The 23,006-nt window shown below is 50.4% G+C and overlaps 1 protein-coding gene and 1 long non-coding RNA gene across 2 annotated transcripts; both read left to right on the forward strand.

Annotated features, from left to right (window-relative positions):
• The first annotated feature begins 10,597 nt into the window (after positions 1 to 10,597).
• On the forward strand, positions 10,598 to 19,900 carry UPTI (plasmin trypsin inhibitor). Its single transcript, NM_213871.2, has 3 exons — positions 10,598 to 10,753; positions 18,673 to 18,865; positions 19,561 to 19,900. Exons 1-3 carry the CDS (start codon positions 10,660 to 10,662, stop codon positions 19,583 to 19,585), a joined length of 312 nt encoding a protein of 103 aa, NP_999036.2. The 5' UTR covers positions 10,598 to 10,659; the 3' UTR covers positions 19,586 to 19,900.
• On the forward strand, positions 13,429 to 18,251 carry LOC146395336 (uncharacterized). The gene is made up of 2 exons (XR_014832432.1): positions 13,429 to 16,645; positions 17,473 to 18,251. It is a non-coding gene; the product is annotated as an uncharacterized LOC146395336 (long non-coding RNA).
• Positions 19,901 to 23,006: the final 3,106 nt, after the last annotated feature.

A 23,006-nucleotide genomic window follows, 5' to 3' on the forward strand; every position in this document is an offset into this window, starting at 1 on the left:
GGTCTACCTACTTGTGGGCTGCATAGAACTGACGTCTTCAACCTGGTGGGGGCTTCAGCACCTGCAAGACAGCTCTGAGGACATGGCTCAGAATATCAACTAGAGTCTTTTTTTAAATTTTTTTTAAAATTTTTTGTCTTTTTGCCTTTTCTAGGGCCACTCCCATGGTATATGGAGGTTCCCAGCCTAGGCGTCTAATAGGAGCAATACACCAGAGCCACAGCAACGCAGGATCCGAGCCAAGTCTGTGACCTACACCACAGCTCACGGCAGTGCCGGATCCTTAACCCACTGAGCAAGGCCAGGGATCGAACCCGCAACCTCATGGTTCCTAGTTGGATTCATTAACCACTGAGCCACGACGGGAACTCCCATGGTACCACTTAAAAAAAAATTTTTTTTTTCCTTTTTTAGGGCCACAGCCCCAGCATCTGGAAGTTTCCAGGCTAGGGGTCGAATCAGAGCTATGACTGCCCGCCTACACGACAGCCACAGCCACAGCCACAGTAAACACAGGATCCGAGCTGTGACTTTGACCTACACCACAGCTCACAGCAATGCCGAAGCCTTAACCCACAGAGTGGGCCAGGGATGAAACCTGTGTCCTCCTCATGGGCACTAGTTGGGTTCATTACCACAGAGCCACAGCGGGAACGCCATGGCACCACTTTTTGTGAGGTTTGCCAAGGGAGGAACGCACAAGGCCTAGTTGGTAAAGCAAAAGAGGTTGATTAAGGCGCCAGCCCTGACTGTGAGGCGGTGCTAAGCTTATAAAGGATCCGTGGCGGGAATCTGGCTGGAGTTCATGGCGGAAACACGTGGCAGGGACACAACGAAGAAGGAAGAGGTGAAAGTCAAGGGAGGGGTAGGTGGTCAAGCCCCTCGACAGAGGGCAGTTAAGCCTTACAGGTGGTTAAGCCATGCTCCACATTCTGGGACAGGGTGCACATCTTGCATTGGGCTCTACCCATGTCCGCAGCAGGTTTTCAAGGTCAACTGTCACATTTGGGGGCTGGGGGGGGGGGTCTGTCTCCATCCTCCTGGGAACCTACCACTTTTAAAGAATAAGATGGTGCAGGTCCAAAAAGTGCAGGTCACATAGACAGGAAGTAGCCAATCCCCGATTGGGACCTGCATGCATTTGGTTTTTAAAGCCTCTGTCTTTTTCATGGAAACAACCTAAATGTCCATTGACAGAGGAGCGGATCAAGAAGATGTGGTACATACACTCAGTGGAATATGACTCAGCCATTAAAAGGAAAGAAATAACGGCATTTGCAGTAACATGGATGGACCTAGAAATTATCATGCTAAGTGAAGTCAGTCTGACAGCGAGACACCAACATCATATGCTATCACTTACATGTGGAATCTAAAAAAAGGACACAATGAACTTCTTTGCTGAACAGATACTGACGCACAGACTTTGAAAAACTTAGGTTTCCAAATGAGACAGGTTGAGGGGTGGGGGGAGGCACTGAGGGTTTGGGAGGGCAATGCCATAAAATTTGGTTGTGATGATTGTTGTACATCTATAAACCATAATAAAATTCATTGAGTAATTAAAAAAATAAAGCCTCTGTAAAAAAAAATAAAGCCTCTGTCCTTTTTTACGCAGAAGCAAAGAAATACATGAATGAACAGAGCCAAGCGTCACAAAAATCTAACTGGTGTTTTCTTGCCTAGGGCCATTGACCTATTAAACTTTCTTCTCCAACCTTCCGCCCCACCCTATTCTCTTGAAGCAGACTAATCCACATTCCTGTAAAATGAAGTCAGGCTGTGGGGGGGGGGAGGGGTGGCCCAAGGGGGCTGGGGAGGCCTGAGACCTGGCAGTTTCCTTGGCTAGGTGACAGAAGAAAGCTGTGGCAGCCGTGCCTGAGACTGAATGTCCAGTAGCCAGCTCGGTCCACAGGCTAAACCCAGCTTTTCATCAAAGTGTCCTCTGCATGTCTGGGACTGGGTCCTGGAACCGCCCTGTGCTGAGCCCCTACCTGGCTCCAGCCTCATGGCTGTGCACTGTTCTCTGTGCTCAGAGTCAACAGCCCTGGTCCCTTCCTACGGGGACCGAGCTCCATCCCAAGGCTGGACCTGGGAAGAGGGGGAGGCGTCCTCAGCGTTGTTTGCCAGGATCCACCTGTGGGGACAGTGTTTGGATGTACTTCTCTCCCCAAGTCCTCGCCCATCATCACAATGGTCACTGCCCCCGACCCCCTCCAGCCTCCCGCTGCAATAGATCTCCTGGGACTTAGAGAACTCAGACTGTCGAAGCAGGAAGGATGTCTCAAGGCGCCTCTTGCTATAACTGTGTCTTGGCCTTTACCAGCCTGCAGGTTGAAGCTTGGGCTATACTTCAGTCTCCTTCCTAAGAGTTGGGGACACGATTTTTGGACCACTCGCAGGCCTTTGTAGATGACGACGTGGCCGTACAGAACAGGGAGGTGATTCATTCCAGAGGCCTCAGCTGGGACATGGTGGAGGTGAGAGTCAAAGCCAGACCCTGTCGCCCCGAGGCCAGGGCCGAGGGCTCCTTTAATTACTTTCTCTGCACCAGCTGGCTTCCCACAGTGTGTGTCTCATAGTTACACCTAGGAAATGTTTATGGTGAAAAGGAAAAAAACCAGGACTTGGGAGAAAGGAGATCTGTGGTCAAAACTTTCTACAGCTTCTCCTGGGACCTTGCTGGAGGAGGGGCTCCCCCTCACACATCCACCCGTGGGTCCTGCACCGCTGGCGATGACACCAACCCCTGTCTGTGCCCAGGGGTGCGGGAAGACCCACGACTCCAGGAGACACTGAACACAGAGCCCGCACACAGCCGGCCCTGAGAGACTGATGGCATGGACAAGAGAGGCGAGAGAACCACATCAAATGGCTCCAGATGTTTAGCAGGTGTTTCACCTCCTTTGGCCTCAGTTTCTTTCCTCCAGTGGGCTCATTTCGACATGACAGCTCTGCTTCCTGTGACAGCCCCCCACCCCTGTGGGCTCTGTACCAATCCCTCCACCTCCACCTTGGCTCCCTGAAGAGGGGACTGCCCTGGGATCCGGCTGAGCCCAAACCCAAGCCGCAGGCTCCTCCCTGGGGGTCCTGCCCTCCCCCTCCTTCCCGCTCAGCGGGCCTTCCAGGGAGGGCCCTGGGTCTTGGACTAGGCACCAGGAGTCCTGGGCTTGGCACTCAGCCCCAGGAGGGAGGTGGGAGGGAGGTGGGAGGGAGGGGTGGACAAGGGTCCAGCTGCAGCTGGTCAGGCTGCGCTGGGGCTGGAAGGAGCTTAGGTTCCTGGTTCCCACTGGGGCCAGAGTGACACCTGATCCCGGGGGATTGTGAAATGGCTCACGGTGGCAGCCCGCCCGCCTGCCCGCCTGCCTGCGTTGTCTGCTAAGCCCTCGACCAGCGCGGGTTCGGCCTCGCCCACGCCCCGCACCTCCAGGCACAGGGCAAAATCCCCCACTCAGGGTGCCTCACTCCGGCACCAGCTGAGCACCACGACTGCCAGCGGCTGCTTGGTCCACTGCTGTCCCCTCCCCTCTCCTCTGCTCACTGGCGAGTGGGGCAGGGAGAGGCGTGTCACACCGGCAGGGGCGGAACCACGAGCTGGGGGAGAGGCTTAGCCTCTCTAGGGACAGAGGAGGGAGGATGCCTGGGGTGGAAATGGGGAGACCCATGAGGCTAAAATGTAGGGGTCCCTCATGCCTAAAGGTGATGTCCCCTTGAAGTTTAGGGTGTGGGGTCCCATGTGTTCGTGGTGGGGAGACCACTGAAGACTGGCATTTGGGGAGAGGCTCTGCTGAAGCTAGAGACACAGTGATAGGCGGCGGGGGGACTCTGCCAGACAGCATTAGCTCAGCTGTGTGGGGGTGCGGGGTGCGGGGGCGTCTCCTAAACACTGAGGGCTCTGAGGCCAACGGTTAGGTGACTCCTGTCCTCCCAGGTGTGGGGACCCTGTCCTGGAGGTGGGGCTCTCTGAAGGCGGCGGGGGCGGGGAGGTGGGCGCAGTGCGCAGGGCCAGAATCGCAGAATTCCTGAGATGGAGGTTCGCGCCCCCCCCCCCCGCCCCGCCCCGGACAGGAGGTGGGCCTCCTCTGGGAGGGGGGACTGCCCCCCCCCCGACCGTCCACCTCGCAGGCACAGGAGCAGAGAAAAGCGGCGTGTGCCCCGCGCTGGAGGTGGACCTGAACTGTAGGCAGGAGTTCCTCTCGGATGGGGACTGCGCCGACAACCTCAAGTGCTGCTGGCTGGCCGTGCCACCGTCTGCTCGACACCCAAAGGCAACCCCGGGGACCTGGGGACAGGGCGGGGATGAGGCAGGGCAGGCTGGGAAGTGGCTGGAATTCCAGGTTCCCGGGAACAGGGGCACTCCCGACCCAGGAATCCCAGGCCAGATTGAGGTGGATGGAACCAGATCGGCCCGGGCTGTTCCTCCCAGAGTCCCAGGGGAGACAAAGGCATCGCTGAAGCGCAGCCCAGGGCAAAGAGAGGCTCCCCCACCCCCAGCTCAGGTAGGATTCCAAGCTTGCGCTAGAGCAGGACTGGCTTCCAGCACACGCAGCAGGGACAGAGTCCTTAGAGGTCGCAGGACCAATTCCACTCTCCTCCGCAGATAAATGGAGCCACAGGGAGAACCCCTGCCCTTCTCCAGGGAGAGGGTGCCTGTGCAGAAGGGCAGCCCTTCCAGTCCTCTGCAGTGTCCCCCCCACCCCCACCCCGCCAGTTCTGTGCCTATTTGTCCTGGAAATGATCCCAGCTCCCTTCTCCTTGAGCCTGGAAGTGGAGCATGGAGTGTGTGTGTGAGTGTGTGCGTGTGCGCATGCATGCGTGCGTGCATGATTGCAAAGAAGGGTGGGCTCAGGTCTTGGTTTTACTTCCATTGTGCTGGGTGATGCCTTACCCTTGTTTCTTCCCTCCTTTGTAAGAGAAACGGGGTAGAAACATCCCCTGCCGAGGAGAAGTGTGATGTGAGCATTCAAGGAGATAATAAATTTACACAAAGAGTCTTGTAAATGTCACATTTCTGCAGTGTAAGCTGTGTGTGTTAACGGGAGAATGCTTCTCTGTGTCTGGATGATTGAGTCTGTTTGGGGGGTCATGGTGACGCCAGAAAGATATTACTGGAATCTGGAAAGAAGTTACTGGGTTCTTGTTCACGGAGCCAAAGAATAAACAAACCCTGTGGGGATGTTACTCCCTGGAGCCCTTAAGCCTCAGAGTTAATCAGTAGCCATATCAAAGAATGCATCTGAGCTCGTGCTTCTACACTGACTACCTGAGTTCGTATTCTGCCTCATTAACTCGTAATTATTACAACAACTTGGATGTTGCAGGGAGAAGTAATATATGCCTACTGCCTCCATTGTTTTCACAACAACCTGGTGATATGGGCAGTGCTGGTCTCACGTGACACCTGAAGACACCAGGGCTCTGGGAAATTTCTGGCCCCGTGTCACCAAGTTAGGAAAAGGCAGCGGTGGGACTCAAACTGGGGCCCAATGATCCCAAACCCCTGGGGGGGGGGAGAGAGCAGAAGGGGGGTGTTTGCAGGTGCTCTTCCTGCTCCCCTGAGACCCGCTCAGGCAGATGCCTCTTATAAACAGGCAGGCACCCGTTTGTGAAACCAGATGAGGGGCGGCTGGAGGGGTCAGGCTGTGGAGAAGCGTTTGGCTCCCTGCTTCCCCTCTGCCCACGCCCCTTACTGCTTCTTCTATGCAGAAAAGCAGGTTTCTTGCCCTGAGCTGGACATCAACTATCCCCAGCTTAGCCTTGGCAGGGACCAATGCAAAGCAAACAGCAGGTGTCAGGCCAGTGGAGATGCTGCCAGTGTTTGTGGGATGGCGTCTCATATCACCCATGTCTTCTGAGGTAGGTGGGGATGAGGAGAAGCAGCCTGATGCCCAGATGTGGCGGCGCCTGCGGGAGGTTGAAAAGGAGCATCTGAGTTGACATGTTCTATGAGTGAACTCGTCAGACAAAATCTTTTCTCTGCTGGGTTTGATAGGCTAGTGAACCATAATAAAATAAATACGCATGAATATTCTGTGCAGTGTTGGAGACGAGAGTCCTGGAGAAAAAAGAAAACGGAAAGGGCATAAGGAGTATTGGGGTGCAGGGGGACGGCGGGCAGGGAGAAGTGTTGCCGTTTCTACCTGGGACCGTCAATGAGGGCACCACCCAGAGGGCAGCAGATGAATGAAGAAATGTGCCAGTGCTGGAAGGAGCCACGGTGCTATCAGGGAAGAACGTTGAAACCCGAGGAGACAGCAACGCAAAACTGGAGCATCTCTGGTGAGTTTCAGGAAGAGACAAAAGGCTGGCTTTCTTTTCCCAGAATAATTGGGCACATGGTCCTGCTGAGTTCTGCCATGGAGTGTGGCTATGAAGTGGCCTAAATACTTTTCTCCCTATGGGTTTACTTCTCTGTACCTGAAAGCGTAAAAACCTCTTTGCTTATCCTCGAGTTTCATTAACTTAGCAAGGATATTTTGGTATCGGTCTGTATCTTTTTTTTTACTGGAACACAAAGTGCTTTTTCAATCTACAGTTTTTTGGTTTTTTTTTTTTGTCTTTTAGGGCCACTCCCACAGCACATGGAGGTTACCAGGCCAGGGGTTGAATCTGAGCTGTAGCCGCCGGCCTCCGCCAGAGCCACAGCAACACGGGATCCTTAACCCACTGAGTGAGGCCAGGGATGGAACCTGCAACCTCACGGTTCCTAGTCAGATTCGTTAACCACTGGGCCACAATGGGAACTAATCTACAGATTTTTAAAAGGGAGTTTTCTTGTATTATGTCTTGCAATAAATTTTCCGTTTCAGTTGTTGTGGTTTTTTGTTTGAGACAATTATGTTTGCTTATCTTCACTTGTGCTCCAGTAGTTGTGCAGTGTGTCAGCTCCAATAGTTGTTTAGCATGTCACTAGAGTTGAAAACATTTAATTTCCATCTTCCTTCTTTGCTATCTGTGTGACCTCCTCAGACAAATTATTTAACTTCTGCTGACATAGTTTCTTTTTTCTTTTCTTTTTTTTTTTTTTTATAGTTTCTATTTGAAGATAACAATGGTAACATCCTGTGTTTGGGGTTCCCAGGACCATGCTCAGGTTTAATTCCTTAAAGGACTCACAGGACTCAAAGGTGTTATACTTAAGTTTACAGCAAATGGATGCAGAGTAGAATGAACCAAGGGGGAAGTGCCTGGAGTGAAGTGGGAGAAACACAGGCACAAGCTTCCAAATGTCTCTTCCTGTGCTTAGTCACACGGAATCTGCTTGATTCCCTCAGCCCAACGCATTACCAACCAGGGGAGCTGGCTCCTGCCTTGGAGTCTTGGGTTTTTCCTGTGTCTGTCACATAGGCCACCTGCACAACTGACCTCAGTTAGGGAAAGCAGGCATTTCCCAAGTTTAAAATGATTAGGAGTTTCTGTTTTGGTTTAACAGGTCAAGAACACAACTAGTATCCATGAGGATGTAGGTTCGATCCTTGGCCTCACTCAGTGAGTTAAGGATCCATCATGGCTGCAAGCTGTAGCTTAGGTCACAGATGTGGCTCGGATCCCGAGCTGCTGTGGCTGCAGCTGTAGCTCTGATTCAACCCCTAGCCTGGGAACTTCCATATGCCTCGAGTGTGGCCCTAAAAAGACAAAAATAAATAAATTAATTAATAAATAAATTAATTAAATTAAAGAGGGACTTTCCTGGTGGCTCAGCAGCCAGCATTATCCCTGCTGTGACTCAGGTCAGTGCTGTGACTCGGGTTCAATTCCTGGCCTGACAAATTCTGTATGCCATGGGCATGGCCAAAAAAAAAAAAAGATTAAAGAAGGCAATTTAGGTGATGCAAACTTTACTCGACATTTCATAAAGCAGACAGCCTCCATCCCCCAGGGGCCAGAGACTCTCAGAACATTCACAGGGATACAGAGTTAAATTTCAGTTTGCTGATCCGTCGCCCAAGGCAGAAGTGGCTCATCTTGGGTCTAGATATTTACTTCAACCCAGGCCTGATATCAGATCCAGAAGTTCCTACTGAGAGCTGAAATTAACGATCGTAAGAGGAGCCATGGGAGTTCCTGATCAGCAGCATCTCTGGAGCACGGGGACACAGGACCCATGGGCACAACAGTGGGTTAAGGAACCAGTGTTGCCGCAGCTGCAGTGTAGGTCATAGCTGCGGCTTAGATCGAGTCCCTGGCCTGGGAATTCCACACGCCACAGGGCAGCCAAAAATGAAAAAATAAAAAATTCTAAAAAAGGAGGAGTTCCTGTTGTGGCTCAGTGGTAACAAACCCAACTAGTATACATGAGGATATGAGTTTGATCCCTGGCCCTGCTCAGTGGGTTAAGGATCCGGCATTGCCATGAGCTGTGTTGTAGGTCACAGACGTGGCTTGATCCTACATTGCTGTGGCTGTGGTATAGGCTGACAGCTGCAGCTCCGATTCAACCCCTAGCCTGGAAACTTGCATATGCCGCAGGTGTGGCCCTAAAAAGTAAATAAATCAATGCATTAATTAAATAATTTAAAAAAATCCTATTTCACAGATGAGGCCCCTGGGGGCAGGAACACCAACTTGCTAAACCCAGGTGCCCCTACTCGGGTCCCCCTACTAGTAGATGTCCACGAGGAAACATTATCCTGCTTCCCTTTAGGTCCCTTGGCTGGTTTGGTAAATAAATTGACATAAAAGGGATGAAAAGGAGAAAAATGAATTTTGTACGTATGGCATCCCCAAAGATGTGAGAGCCAGAGACAGTCAGGCAGTTGAGGCCTATATGCCAACCGGAGGGAAAGAGAAGCAGGTGGGGATTGGGTTCCAGGGAAAGGAAGATAAATTCCAGGAAGAAGAGAAGAGCAGCTAGTCAGTTAACAGCTGGTTACCATGCCATGCAGGTGAGTGTTTCTGATACTAAAAGTTTTCATCGGGGAGTTCCCACTGTGGCTCAGTGGGTTAAGAACCCCACTAGTATCCATGAAGAGATGGATTCGATCCCTGGCCTCACTCAGTGGCTTAAGGATCCGGTGTTGCCATAAGGTGCGGTGCAGGTCACCGATGCAGCTCAGATCCAGCATTGCTGTGGCTGTGGTGTAGGCCGGTGGCTGCAGGTCTGATTTGACCCCTAGCCCAGGGGAACTTCTGCATGCCACAAATGCTGCCCTAAAAAGGAAAAGAAAGTTTTCTTTGAGATTAGCTCCCTTCCTGGTACTGGCCCCCTATCTAAATCCTTTAGGTTAGTTAAAGGAGATACCAGCCAGCTCTTCCCGAATCTTTTGGGCCTTGACTGCCCTCAGCTCAAAATAACCCACCTGCCATGTGGCATATTTGAGGAGAGTGTAACCAGTTCCCCTTCTCTGTGAAAAGGGCAGCCTTCACGTTGTGGGGTCCCACATCCCAGGGGAGTTTGTCTGCAGTGTAAGATAGGACTCTTATGTTTTCCTCTCCCAGGGGTATCTGCTGCTGGTTTGAGGGTCCCGGCATTTGACTCACATCTAGACCCAAGGGTCTCGGTAGTAACTAGTTGGGGGCCACATGGTAACGCCCAGCCTGCGAACTCGTGCCCACAGGGTGGTGTGGTGCCAGCACATGGAAATCTGAACAATCACTTTATCCTGGGGGGGGAGTCATGCCTATTTTTCCAAAAGAAGTCAAGTGACTCATCCTGGGCACATGCCACCAGTGTGTGACCATCCCAAAGAAGTAAGGTCAGGGTGGAGGAGCAGTTCCGTGGGAGAGAACTGGGAGTTTTCTGAGACTCACCTCTTCCTGATTTGGGTTCTTCTGGCACTTTCCCCAGGTGTGGGGGAAAGGCAGCTGAGAGAATTAGCCGGCTCCCCTTCTCCCCCAACCCAGGGATGAGTCCTCCAGGCTTGCTGTCAAAGTGTGGCTCTGTGGTCCATTTTACAGGAGAGGAAACTGGGGAGGGGGGCACACCTGTCACAGAGAGCCTGTTAGGAATGCAGCTTCGCAGGCCTCACCCTGACCTGGGGAATCAGATTATGTATTTATTCCCTCGAGCTTTGCAGGCATAGTCTGGTTTTGTGCGCAGGGTCCGAAAAAGAATTTCCAGTCTCATAGTGAGGTGAAGAGAAAGTTTATTGAGATAAGAAATGCTGCTGACGCAGTGGGATGAGCTCCTGATGATCAGAGAGAGCTGGCCCTCAGTGTGGTGCTATCTGTTTTTATAACCCAGGGAGAGAGACGTGGTCTTAGGATACACCTGCTGAGCTGACTCGTTGGAGAAAGAGGGGTCTCATGATATGCTTGCTGGTTCATCGGGGTAAGGAGTGGGCCACATACCTGTCCTAGTAGCGGGGTAGGAAGGAGCAGGACAGGTTGCTCAAGGCAAGGAGGAGGCATTGCCATGAGATGGTGCGGTGATAAGGGTCTGGTAATTCTTGTCTTGGCCAGAGGCTTTGAGTTCAGTCTCTTTGGAGAGGCTTTCAAGTCCCACATAGTCAAGCTTAAGAAGCACTCTTGCTGAGCATCTGGACCCAGCAGGCAGAGGCAGGACCATGGAAGGTGGAGAGATTGCACAACCTCCAGGACTGACCCCAGCTCCTCCCCTTCCTCACTCCCCTCCTCACAGTCTGTCCCCACCCCTCAGCTGGGCTGTGAAAAGCCCTGTCTCCCAGCCGTCCTCAGAAGCCCTCCTGCGAGGCCCTGAAGATGAGCCGGCTCTGCCTCTCTGCAGCCCTCCTCCTCCTCCTGGGCGCCCTGGTGGCCAGCACCCCAGGGGATGAAGAGAGCAGCCTGGTCCGAGGTAAGTCTTGGCTCACCTCCCCTGTACAGTCTGGGCAGGGAAAGGGGGTCGAGGCCATGAAAGGGGCTGGGGGCAGGGGTGGGGTGGGCGTGCCAACCCTCTCTGGATTTGCACTGGCAAGATGGGCAGTTTTAACTCCAGGGACGTTTCATGAATCTCAAAAGGAGATCATGTTTTCAGCTTAAGAAAAAAAATCATCCCACTTAACTCTACCAGTCGGGGACCCCATCTCTGAGACCCTCTCTTCCTGGTCCCTGGTGTCCCCGAACCTCACTGTGATGAGAAGATCAGTATCGGATCCTTGTCCTGGTTCCTGGTGGGACCGCCTGTAACTCTTGGAATTTACTGTCTTGGTGTGGTAATGAGATGGGTCAAGGAAGGGGACCCAGGGTAGCTTCAGGACAGGGCTGGTCTCTAGCCCTGTCCCATCAGGTGATTAGAAGTTTAGAACTTTCCAAGCCCAGCAACTCTGTAGTAAGGGGAGGTTACTGAGGTAGCTAATGATTCAATACATTTGCCAAGCTGTTGAAGCCTCAATAAAACCCTCTGAACACTGGGAATTGGAGAGCTTCTGGGGTGATGGACATTCGAGAGGATGTGAGGGCGGTGAGTTCTGAAAGGATGGGGGCTCTGCACCCCCAGCTCCCCCTTTGCCCTGCCCGTCTCCATCTGTCTGTCCCTGGGTTTTATCCTTTCTAATACCCAGGAACAATACGTTCTGTGAGTCATTCCGGTGAACTACCGAAAGTTGAAAGTGGGGTCACAAAGACCTTAGAGCCAGCTATTCAGAAGTATATGTGACCCCAGGGACATGTCCCATGAAGTGAGGACAATCTCGTGACACTGAGCCTTCAGCCTGTGGGGTCTGGGCTAACTGCGGATTTAGGGGGAATTTAGTGAATTGACTTGAGGGACACGTAGTTGATATTGGGAGAGACATCATTTATTTGGTGTCAGGAAAAGAACCCAGACTCATATATCCCTGGACTTTTGAGGCTCAGGTCCTGGGAGGTAGAAATGTGGGGTTGTGCTCCCCAAAATGCTTACCAGTTATTATTTTAACAATCCCCCACGGATGTCAAGTGCTTCATCAGTTGGGTTGTAACAGGATCACACATTGACCTGACATCACCACTCACCTATGTGACCCAAGGTCAGTCACTTTTCTACAGTTTCCCCACCTGTACAAGGGGTAAGTAAGGAACAAATTCTTGCAAGGGATTATCAACCATGAATATAGAGGGGTTTTTCCCCCACATTTCATGCCCAATGATGCCCATTTTCCACCAAGCTTTCTTAGTCTGAAAAAAAAAATCTGTCTACCTACCTCCTTCCTCCAAGAAAACAAGCATTTAGGGGTCAAATAACAATAGTATTGCTCCATTCTTAGTACAATAAATGCCACACTTCTGTGACTTTGCTCATGGTGAAATTGTTCGGCTCCCAATAAAGCAAGGCCCGTCCTCTTTCGCCTATTGTCCACCTGTGCTGCATAGAAACTTAGAGGCAGAGTTTCCGGTGAAGGAGAAAAGGATAGCTCTTATTGGAGTTCCCATTGTGGCTCAGCAGTAACGAACACAACAAATATCCATGAGGATGCGGGTTCGACCCCTGGCCTCCCTCAAGGGGGTTGAGGATCCGGTGTTGCTGTGGCAGGCAGCTGCAGCTCCGATTCAACCCCTAGTGCCTGGGAACCTCCATATGTCGCAAACCCCAAAAGGCAATTAAAAAAAAAAAAAAAAAAAGGCTCTGTTGCTTGCTAATGCCTTAAAGAGTGTGTCCTCCTCTGGGAGAGACTAGGAGATGGTCTTAGAATTGGGGAGTGGGAAACTGGGCTGCAGATTGGGATCGGATAAGGTTAAGCTTGCCTTTCTCAAAGCTGGTATTTAGTGGCCCCAGGCCTGGTTACTTCTTTTTGGAATGAAGCCTAATGCTTCATCAGGTAATTAACATCTGTCGTTTGCTGGGGGGTTTTGATCTGCAGAAGAGCTCAGATTTTGTTCTGTGTATCCCTTGAGGGGGAACCAGGACCCTGCCCCAAGGCTGCACTGCTGTCTCTCGACTGCGCCTTCCTGGTCTCAGCATCCCTCCCTTCCTTGATTAGCACCTGTTTGAACCTGCCCTTTGGAAGCCTGGGAAGGTCGAGGAGGCAGAAGCTTATTCCCTACAAACAAGAGTCGGGGGACTCAAAGGCTTTTATGCCCAAGACCCCCACGGGGCCCTGCCCGGTTTCACCGTGTCTGACCATCACTTTAATAGTCTCTTAAGATACAGAATATTAGAGCTAGATTTATAATGATCTCGGTGCACTTGCTGTTACCAAATGCAAGTTTGTGTGCCTGACGATGCAGTGAGGCCAAAAAAATGGAAAGATTTGGAGCAGAGAAAGGTTTATGACCAGGCCAAGCAAGGAGAACAGGGGGCTCGTGCTAAAAATCCCAAACTCCCCGCAGGTTTTCCAGGAGAAACTTTTAATGGGCCAAATTTGGGGTGAGAGCTGCTGGGGGTGAGACCTTCTGCTGATGGGTGGGTGGTGAGGTAACAGTGCTCCAGGAATCTGGCGCTCAGCCTGAAGTTACCATCCCCCACCTGAGTAGTTCCTGCAGAGCTCAAAGGTACTGTTATGTATATTCCTCCTGCAGGAACCAGGACCCTGCCCCTTGGCTGCCTTTTTTTTTTTTTTTTTTTTTTTTTAGGGCAGCACCTTCTGCAAACGGAAGTTCCCAGGCTAGGGGTCACATCGGAGCTGGAGCTGTCATCCACGGCCACAGCAACGTGGGATATGAGCTGCATCTGCGACTTACACCACAGCTCACAGCAATGCCCCACTGAGCAGGGCCAGGGATCGAACTGGCATCCTCACAGATGCTAGTCAAGTTCATTACTGCTGAGCCACAAGGGGGAACTCCCCTGCGCTATTGTTTCTTGACTGCTCCTCCTTTGTTTCTGTATCCCCTCCCTTCCCAGATTAGCAACTGTTTGAATCTGCCCTTTGCTATTCTGGAAAGTGTAGGAAATGGGAAGGCTTTTTCCTGCAAATAAGAAACAGAGGGACCTGGAAAGCCTTTTGTGCCCAGGAGGATCCTGCAGGGTTCTGTTCAGTTTCATTGCCTCCTCATCAAATAGACATTGAAGTAACAGGAATTTAATTATATTCACTCTACTCAATGACTGTGCACCCTTGGGAGAATGAGACAGGAGTTTCATTCATTTGGCAAATATTTATCAAGGCCCTACAAGCTGTGAAAAAAAAAAAAAGGCACTAGACGGGGGCCCTCCAGGATGGAGACAGACAAATGAGTAGATGGAAAGTATTAGCTGGCTCATGACAAGTGCTCTGATGGTCAAGAGTGATGGGCATAACGGAGGCTCTGCTCTTTCTGCGGGCTGGTCAGAGAAACCCTCTGTGATAAGAGGGCATCGGCACAGAGGCTGAAGAATAAACCTGCCAAGTGTGTATGAGCAGGAGCAAGGAGGCCAGGGTGGATGGAGCTGAGTGGGAGGAGGGGAGGGAGTGGGAGGTGATGAGGCAGAGAGGCCATGGCGGCAGGTCTTGCAGAGCTTTGTGGGACATTATAAGAATCAGAATTTGACTCAGAGAGATGGAGAGTCATTGAGGGTTTGGGCATGGGAGCAACGGAGGTAGGGCTCAATTATAACAGGGTCCCAGGGGCTGCAGTGTGGAGAGTGGCCTCTAGGGGGCGAAGGGCAGAGACTGAGTTCCCGTGAGCAAGGTGCGGCAGTGGTCCAGGTGAGCAATGATGGAGTGTGTGCCTATGGCGTTTCCTGGGTGGATCCCAGTTCTCTTGAATAACGTGAATGAATCGTCGTTCTGTTGAGGATAATTCTGTCCCTTAAATAAATAATGGAACATATTTCCTTTGCTGTTTCCTGATCCATAAATGGAATAAAATGTGTTCATTTTTTGGAACTTAGAAAATAAAGAAAAGCATGAAAAAGTAAATCAAGAGTGCCATATTCTACAAGCCAAAGATTATGGATAAATCCTTCTACTGTGAGGCCTGAAGGTACATGAGCTAATTGACCTGCCCAGCCATGTAGCTGAAACCCAGCCTCTGTACACTGGCACCTGTTAAGTCTCAGAGACAGAGTTTGGGGTGAAGCAGCAAAGAACAGCTTTGTTGCTTGCCAGGCAAAGGAGGCACAGCAGGCTAACACCCTCGAAACTGTGTCCTCCTTTGAGAGGGGATAACAAAGGATTTTATAGCCTTACCTTGAAAAATACCCAGGGCTGTGGATAAGGGTTAGGGAGCCCACATTCTTCTCCTTCCATAGATTATTTCAAAGTCATTAAGGCTGGAGTCAGGCGGTCCGGTGATGGTTTCTGCTTGTCTTTGGGGTTATGGCACCTTGACCTTCTCTCTGCCGTGAAGATTTCTCACAAAAGGAAGGGGGTGTTAAAATTCACACAGTAGAACTCTCTAACTGGAAAATAATCATTAGTAAAAGAAAGCAATTCAGCAAGGACGAAATCACTTGTGAAGAGCTGGTTAGAGTAAGTTAGTGGGCCAGTAAGTTAGTAAGGCAGGGAATAACGTAGTGGAAACTGTTTTAACTGTTTTTGTTTTTGGTTTTTTTTTCAGCTGTAACAGTATGGCCTCTTTTTTTTTTCTTTTTTCTTTTTAGGGCCACACCCTAGGCATATGGAAGTTCCCAGGCTAGGGGTTGAATTGGAGCTGCAGCCACCAGCCTGTGCCACAGTCAAAGCAACGTGGGATCCAGGCTGCATCTGCCACTTACACCACAGCTCACTGCAACCCTGGATCCTTAACCCACCGATCTGGGCCAGGGATCGAATCAGCATCCTCAGGGATGCTGGTCAGGTTCATTACTGCTGAGCCACCACGGGAACTCCTGTAACAATATGTCCTAATCATTAACTCTTTTTTTTTTTGGTCTTTTTGATTTTTCTAGGGCCGCTCCTGCGGCATATGGAGGTTCCCAGGCTAGGGGTCGAATTGGAGCTGTAGCCACCAGCCTACACCAGAGCCACAGCAAGCAACACAGAATCCGAGCCGCGTCTTTGAACTACACCACAGGTCACGGCAATGCCAGATCCTTAACCCACAGAGCAAGGCCAGGGATCAAACCCTCAACCTCATGGTTCCTAGATGGATTCCTTAACCACTGCTTCATGATGGGAACTCCCTTAATCATTAACTCTTGAGTCAGCCTTTTTGAGACTGAGGGGAGGCCTGGGAGGCTAAAGGAAAAGTCTTTTATTTCTAAACACAAGGACATGGGGGGGGGCTTATATATACTTTCATCCAGAGATGGAAAGAACCAAGTAGCCCCAGGCAGAGCTGCCCAGCAGGTGGGTCTGGCTTCCAGAAGCACAGCTTCCCTTTCCTTTCTGCTCTGGGGTGCCCATCCTTCCCTCCCCTGGGCCCTGGGGTCGCCTAACCTAGGTGGCTATTAAATCACTCATCAGATCCAACTCCTCAGCCTCGAGGGAGGAAGTGCTCCACCCCCGTGGCAGGCTGAGTCCAGGGTGAGGCTGGGTGAGGCACTTGCCTTGAGCCCAGAATTCGAAGGGGAAGCTCAAAAACTTAATAATGCAGATAAATCATAGTTGCCTGCAATTGTGTAAAAACCCAAAATTAATGCAAAAATCCACCATGAACCTAACACGAACCTTTTAAATAAAAATAGGATGTAACCTTGCATTATCTTGACTGCCTCCCTTGCCTCACTGTAATCCTGGCTCTACGCTGTTGAGACCAAGAGCTTTCATTCAGACTTGAATGTGCATCATTCCAATTTCAAGGTCAAGTGAAAATGTTACCTTTGATACAATATAATTTTTCCACTTCAAAGAGGGAACTCTTTTGTTGTTAATTCCTTTTTAGTCACACCCATAGCATATGGAAGGTCCCCCCTGTGCAGTTAGTGCCAGGGATCCAATCCAAACCATATCTGCGACGGACGCCACAGCAGGAGCCCCAAGAAACTCTTCTTTTAATAGAGAATTGCCATTCCTTGTGTTTAAGAAAGCAACTTCCTAATCTATGGTTTTCTTTTTCTTCTTCTTCCTCTTCTTTTTTTTTTTTTTTTTTTTTGCTTTTTAGGGCTGCACCCACAGCATATGGAGGTTCCCAGGCTAGGGGGGTCACATGGGAGGTATAGCTGCCAGCTTACACTACAGCCACAGCAACGCAGGATCCAAGCCGGGTCTGTGACCTGCACCACAGCTCACAGCAACACCAGATCCTTAACCTACTGAGCAAGGCCAGGGATCGAACCTGTGTCCTCATGGATGCGAGCCAGATCTGTTTTCACTGAGCTGCAACGGGAACTCCGCAAAGGTTTTCTCATAATGAGAACTTCCCCTCTGCTCGCTGAACATTTTTGTGATATTTGTAGCCTTCGTTCCTCAGGATCATCTTTTTCCTGTTTATTTGATTGTTTGTTGTTTATTGAAGGGATCAGGAAGTCTGCGGCTGAATGAATATATTGAATAATTCAGAAACTTTTGAGTTCCCATCTTAAATGTTCAAGATAGTTTACATTTTAGCAGTTTATGTCTAAAATATGATATATAATTACGTTTCCAATTTCTGGACCAATACACATTATAAAACATTATATAGAATAAAACATATGTTCTTCTTCTTCCTCTTCCTCTTCTTCTTCCTCTTCCTCTTCTTCTTCCTCTTCTTCTTCTTTTCCTTTAGGGCCTCACCTGCAGCATATGGAAGTTCTCAGGCTAGGGGCTGAATTGGAGCCTCAGCTGCTGGTCTACAGCCCAGCCACAGCAATGTGGGATCCGAGCCACATCTGTGACGTATACTGAAGCTACCAGCTGGAATCCTTTCAACAGGTCCCCAAGGTTGGGATTGTTGTGCTCATTTCAATGAAGAGGCTGCTGTGGTTCCACGTGGTCACTTGTCTTACCCCTAAAGCCACACAGCCACTGAGTGGCTCCTCTCAGACCATCCAGGGGTCTGCACGAGATGCTCCTTGAGACTTGGAGAGATGGGAGGGTGGCCGCGGATGGGTAGTGAGAGGGCTGAGGATGAGGGACCACCCAATTTTCAGGTTACTTTTAATGTTTTCATTCGAAAGGGATCTGTTGCTAAAATTCATATCCTCATGGCAGGAGTTTGATTTTATTTAATTTATTTATTTATTTATTTATTTATTTAGGGCTGCACTTTCAGGAGATGGAAGTGCCCAGGCTAGGGGTCAAACCAGAGCTGCAGCTGCTGGCCTACACCACTGCCAGGGCAACTCTGGATCTGAGAGGTATCTGTGATCTATACTGCAGCTTGCAGCAATGCTGGATCCTTAACTCACTGAGTGAGGCCAGCGATCAAACCCACAACCTCATGGTTACTAGTTGGATTTGTTTCCCCTGTGCCACAAACAACTTTAATAACAATGTCTCAGAATGCAAGCCATCAGGAGTTCCCGTTGTGGCTCAGTGGGTTAAGAACCCAACAAAACAATTAACAATCAATTTTAAAACAAAACAAAACCATCAGAACTCGACATAGTGTCCGGGAGGATTTGGGTTCGATCTCTGGCCCCGAATCCTCACCGATCCCGAACTCAGTGGGTTAAGGATCCAGCATTGCTGTCAGCAGTGGTGTAGGCTGCCGATGCGGCTTGGATTTGATGTCACTGTGACTCCGGTCTAGACCGGCAGCTGTAGTTCTGACTCAACCCCAGTCCGGGAACTTTCATATCCCGCAGCTATGGCTCTGAAAAGAAAAAAAAAAAAAAAAGAAAGAAAGAAAAGAAAACAATGCAAGCCATAAAATGAAAGTTTTACATTTCAAGCTCCGCTCCCCCTGCCCCCATTTCAAGACGAACGAGTTGTTTGAGTTGCTGACCTTGTCGCTCGAGCAGGGATCCCATCCTCATCGCTGACCCGGAGCTCTCTTGCATTCTTGCAGCCGGGCCACCTGCCTTCTGCCGGGAGCCTCCCTACACGGGTCCCTGCAGGGCCCATTTCATCAGGTACTTCTACAACGCCACCACCGGGCTCTGCCAGACCTTTGTCTACGGTGGGTGCCGAGGCAAGCAGAACAACTTCATGGATGAGAAGGAATGCCTCCATACCTGCGATAGCTGTGCCAAGGCCCAGGGGTGAGACAGGGGGCAGGGCAGGCTGGGGAAGGGCTGGGGAAAGAGGGGGCGCTCAGGGGGCTCCACATCCCCCACCCTGCACGGTGTCTTTCTTCCTCCCTCCCTCCCTGGAGAAGTGGCAGCCGTGTCCTGTGACACCAAAGCATGGCAGAAGACACAGGTCAAATTGCCATCTAGATGATTTAACCCACTCACCTGCTCCCCTTTTTCAGATGGGAACACTGAGGCGGCATCCTGACACAGGGAGTCTGTAGAGCTCCCGAGGCCCCCACCTAGGCTTGGCAAACTGGCTTTTTTCTTGGTCATCCTGGTGTCAGAAATACCGTGGCTGCTCATTTCTGGGATGGTCGATGCTCCATCAATGTGCAGGATGTCAAGGTCATGGGCCTCCGTGATGACAAAAACAAGTTATTTTGTGTGTGTGTGTGTGTGTGTTTTTGCCTTTACTCCCGTGGCATATGGAGGTTCCCAGGCTAGGGGTCCAATCAGAGCTGTAGCTGCCGGTCTACACCAGAGCCACAGCCATGCAGGATCCGAGCTGCATCTGCAACCTACACCACAGCTCATGGCAACGCTGGATCCTTAACCCACTGAACAAGGCCAGGGATCGAACCTGCAACCTCATGGTTCCTAGTCAGATTCGTTAACCACTGAGCCACGATGGGAACTCCCAACAAGTTCTTTTCTTCTTGCAGAAAACGGGGTAACTGTGCTTCCTGAGATGCTGAAGTCCCACGAGGCCCCACAGGGCTGGGCTGCGGCTGCCTTCCAAATGGGTTGAGCCTCCTCCTCTGGCCCCCTCTCAAACCCACCCTCCTCAACAGAACCCTGCCTCTTTCCTCCCCCCCACATCCACCATCACTGTGCTCCTTGGAGGTGAACACAATGGCATTTCTCGCATCCCATTCTGAGTGGCCGTGGTGGCTGAGGCCTTTTCCCTAAAAATGTCCCTTTCCCTGCACTGATGTTGCATATTTCTCTGTCAGTGGCTTCAACCTCTGGCCTTCTATCTAATAAATTCATTTTCTGATTGAACTCACTGGAGTGGATTCTGTTGTTGCCACCTAAGGACCTTAACCAACACTATGTGTAGACATGGTGGTATGTCTCCCGGGGGGTACTTCCCCTTTCCTGCCTTCAGATGGGGCCCCACCAAGCATAGGAAGCAAACCTATTCCCGCCCTGCCTGCCTCTTCATGGCCGCTGCAAGCTACACAAAAGCCTGGGTGACAGTCATCTCACCTTGAAAGGGTTCGTTATTTACTCTTTGGACCAGAGTATTTGGGGGCAGAGTATTCTCCTGGACTCCCCAAAGGAGAAAGGCAGGAGCATGAAACTCAGCTGGAGAGTAGCGTGTAACTGCCTCGCTACAGATGAAATTGAGGCACAGAGATCTCGAAAAGCAGAGGTAGTAACCAAAGGAGACCACAGATAGAGCCGGTTCTGTTTTCACTGCCTTGTAGTCTCAACATCACATTTCTCAACGTCTCTGAGTCTTACTTTCTTTAGTTGTAAAATGAGGATAATGCTTATACTTGTTAATGTTTCTAGCCACAGACCACTAGAAACGCTCGTTCCTAGTTGATCGAGTTGGGTTTATCATTCCCTGCAGCATAGGAGAACACCCCTCTTGGGAAACCTCATGGCCTCATTAAGAGGATGTTGGAGAGTTCCTGCCGAGGCTCAGCGGTAACGAACCCCACTAGTAACCATGAGGACACGGGTTCAATCCCTGGCCTTGCTCAGTGGGTTAAAGATCCAGCATTGCCTTGAGCTTCAGTGTAGGTCACAGATGTGGCTCAGATCTGGCGTTTCTGTGACTGCTGCAGCTCCGATTTAACCCCTAGCCTGGAAACTTCCATATGCTGCAGGTGTGGCCCTAAAAAAACCCCCAAAAACAAAAGTAAAAAAAGAGGATGTTGGAAAGGACTTACAGGATTGGGCTTATGTTCGATGATTTGGGGGAGGCTTTTAGAGAAGACTGGCTTTGTGCTGGATGGATGCAGTCAAGAGGCGGGACACTTCTGTGATTGGCGATCTTAACTTTAATCTAAGAAGGGAAGACTAGAGAGAGGTTAGAGCTGTACTTGGTAAAGAAGCAGCAGTCACTCATAGTAGGCAGAATGGGGGATGCGTGGTCATTGGGTGGTTAGGATAATTTAGCTCATTTTGCCCAAGTTCACACCTAATTACGGAATGCTCTTTGTCTTGATCCAACACGGACACAGAATGGCCTGGTCTGATGTTGACAGTGTGAAATATTGATGTTCAGCAAAAGAACATAAGGCCAACTGTGAGGGTCAGGTCAGCTTCCAGACTTCAGGGGCTGCTGTTCTCTTTCTCATAACTTCTCCTAGAATTCAGGATATAATATTAGTAAAATGCTTGTATAAGTGTCTGGCAGAGTAACCCCGCAATGAATGCCAGCTATGATATATGTAGTAGAAATGCTATTAATAAATGTTATTTAATTAGCATTAATAACTATTAATTAATAACCATGTTATGGAAGATTACTTGGTTAGAAGAGATTGGTTTCAGTCATCTGGATGTTGCAGTGTGACCTTGGGCGAGTCGCTTCGCCTCACTGAACCACAGTCTCCCTGTTTGCAAAATAGGGTGATGATATCTGCCTTAAGAAATTCTCTCCATGGAGTTCCCGAATCCAACTAGGAACCATGAGGTTGGGGTTCGATCCCTGGTCTTGCTCAGTGGGTTAAGGATCTGGCATTGCTGTGAGCTGTGGAGTAGGTTGAAGATGTGGTTTGGATCTGGTGTTGCTGTGGCTGTGGTGTAGGCCTGTAGCGCCTGGGAACTTCCATGTGCCGCAGGTGTGGTTGTAAAAAAAAAAAAAAAAAAAAGAATCAGACTACAGTGACTTGGGTGGCTGCAGAGCCTCAGGTTCAATCCCCAGGCTGTGCGGTGGGTTAAAGGATCCAGCGTTGCTGCAGCTGTGGTGTCGGTCAGCTACAGCATAGGTCCGTCCCTGGTCTGAGAACTTCATATGTCCTGGGTGTGGCCATAAGAAAAACAATAAAAAAGTGGAAAAAAAGAAAAGGAAAAAAGAAAGCTCAGAATAGACTCCATGGCTGCAAACAGCCCCCTCCTCTTGCTGAGTAGCGAGGACCAAGAGGGTGAATCCATGTAAAGACTTTAGAACAGGGCCTGTACCCAGGAAGGATCAGTAACCATGTCATACCTGAGTGCCCACTGTGTGTCCTAGGCTCTGTCCTAGGCTCTGGGTCACAGCGGTGAACAGCACACAGCCCCACCCTCCTGGAACTGACACTGTAGCTGGAGGGCTACACGGTCAGTGATGATGAACAGGACACCTGTAATCACTAGAGGAAGAAAATCATGCAGAGTCCAGGTCACAGTGGCGGTAGACGAGGCAGGTGGTTCTGAATGGAGGGTGGCAAGGAGCTGTGTGCATGTGGGAGAAGGAAGAGCAAGTGCAAAGGCCCTGAGGCAGGTCCAGGAACCTCACCTAGGACTGCACGGTAGGAGAAAGTAGGAGGGATGCAGGCAGGGGTTTGCTCACAGGCCCCGGTAGGGCATCTAGGTTGTGATTCCAGGTGCAGTGGGAACCCTCGTGATGACTGGGAGCAAGGGAGTAGCGTGGTCTGATTTGATTTTTAAGAAGTCGCTGGCCAACAAAGAGAGAGTGTAACACCAAGACTGGTGAGAGGTCCACGTTGGAGACAGAGATCGGAGATTATTCACCTAATGGGAAATGGGGTAAAAGGGGTGGGCGACATAACTAGGGAGTGTGCAGGTAACAATAACAGGTAACAATAATAGGGAGAAGACCTCCTCTGGAGGTAGGATCATTTACAAGGATGGGGGTGCCTAGTACCACGTAATGACGGAGATGAAGAATAATCACTATAAAAATATGCTTTACATGGATGCTCTTTCCTTGGACAATTCTGTGCGGTGTGCCACCCCAATTCTTGGGGTGCCGGCTCTGTGTGCAGGACGGTGCCATGCTGCCTGGACTTGGGATACCAAGTATATGAAAATTTGGTCAGCATTTATGCCGTGAGGACCTTACCTGTGAATTAGAGAAGGATGAGGGCTGAGAAAAGGCTCTTGGATTAGGGACCCAGGAACTTGGTGGTGACCCCGGTAAAGACAGTCA

This window comes from Sus scrofa, chromosome 17 (genome assembly GCF_054392235.1).
Source record: "Sus scrofa isolate SSC_HxYL_T2T_F1_AM1 chromosome 17, Sscrofa_HxYL_maternal_Yorkshire_Landrace_v2.0, whole genome shotgun sequence".
Lineage (NCBI taxonomy): Eukaryota > Metazoa > Chordata > Mammalia > Artiodactyla > Suidae > Sus > Sus scrofa.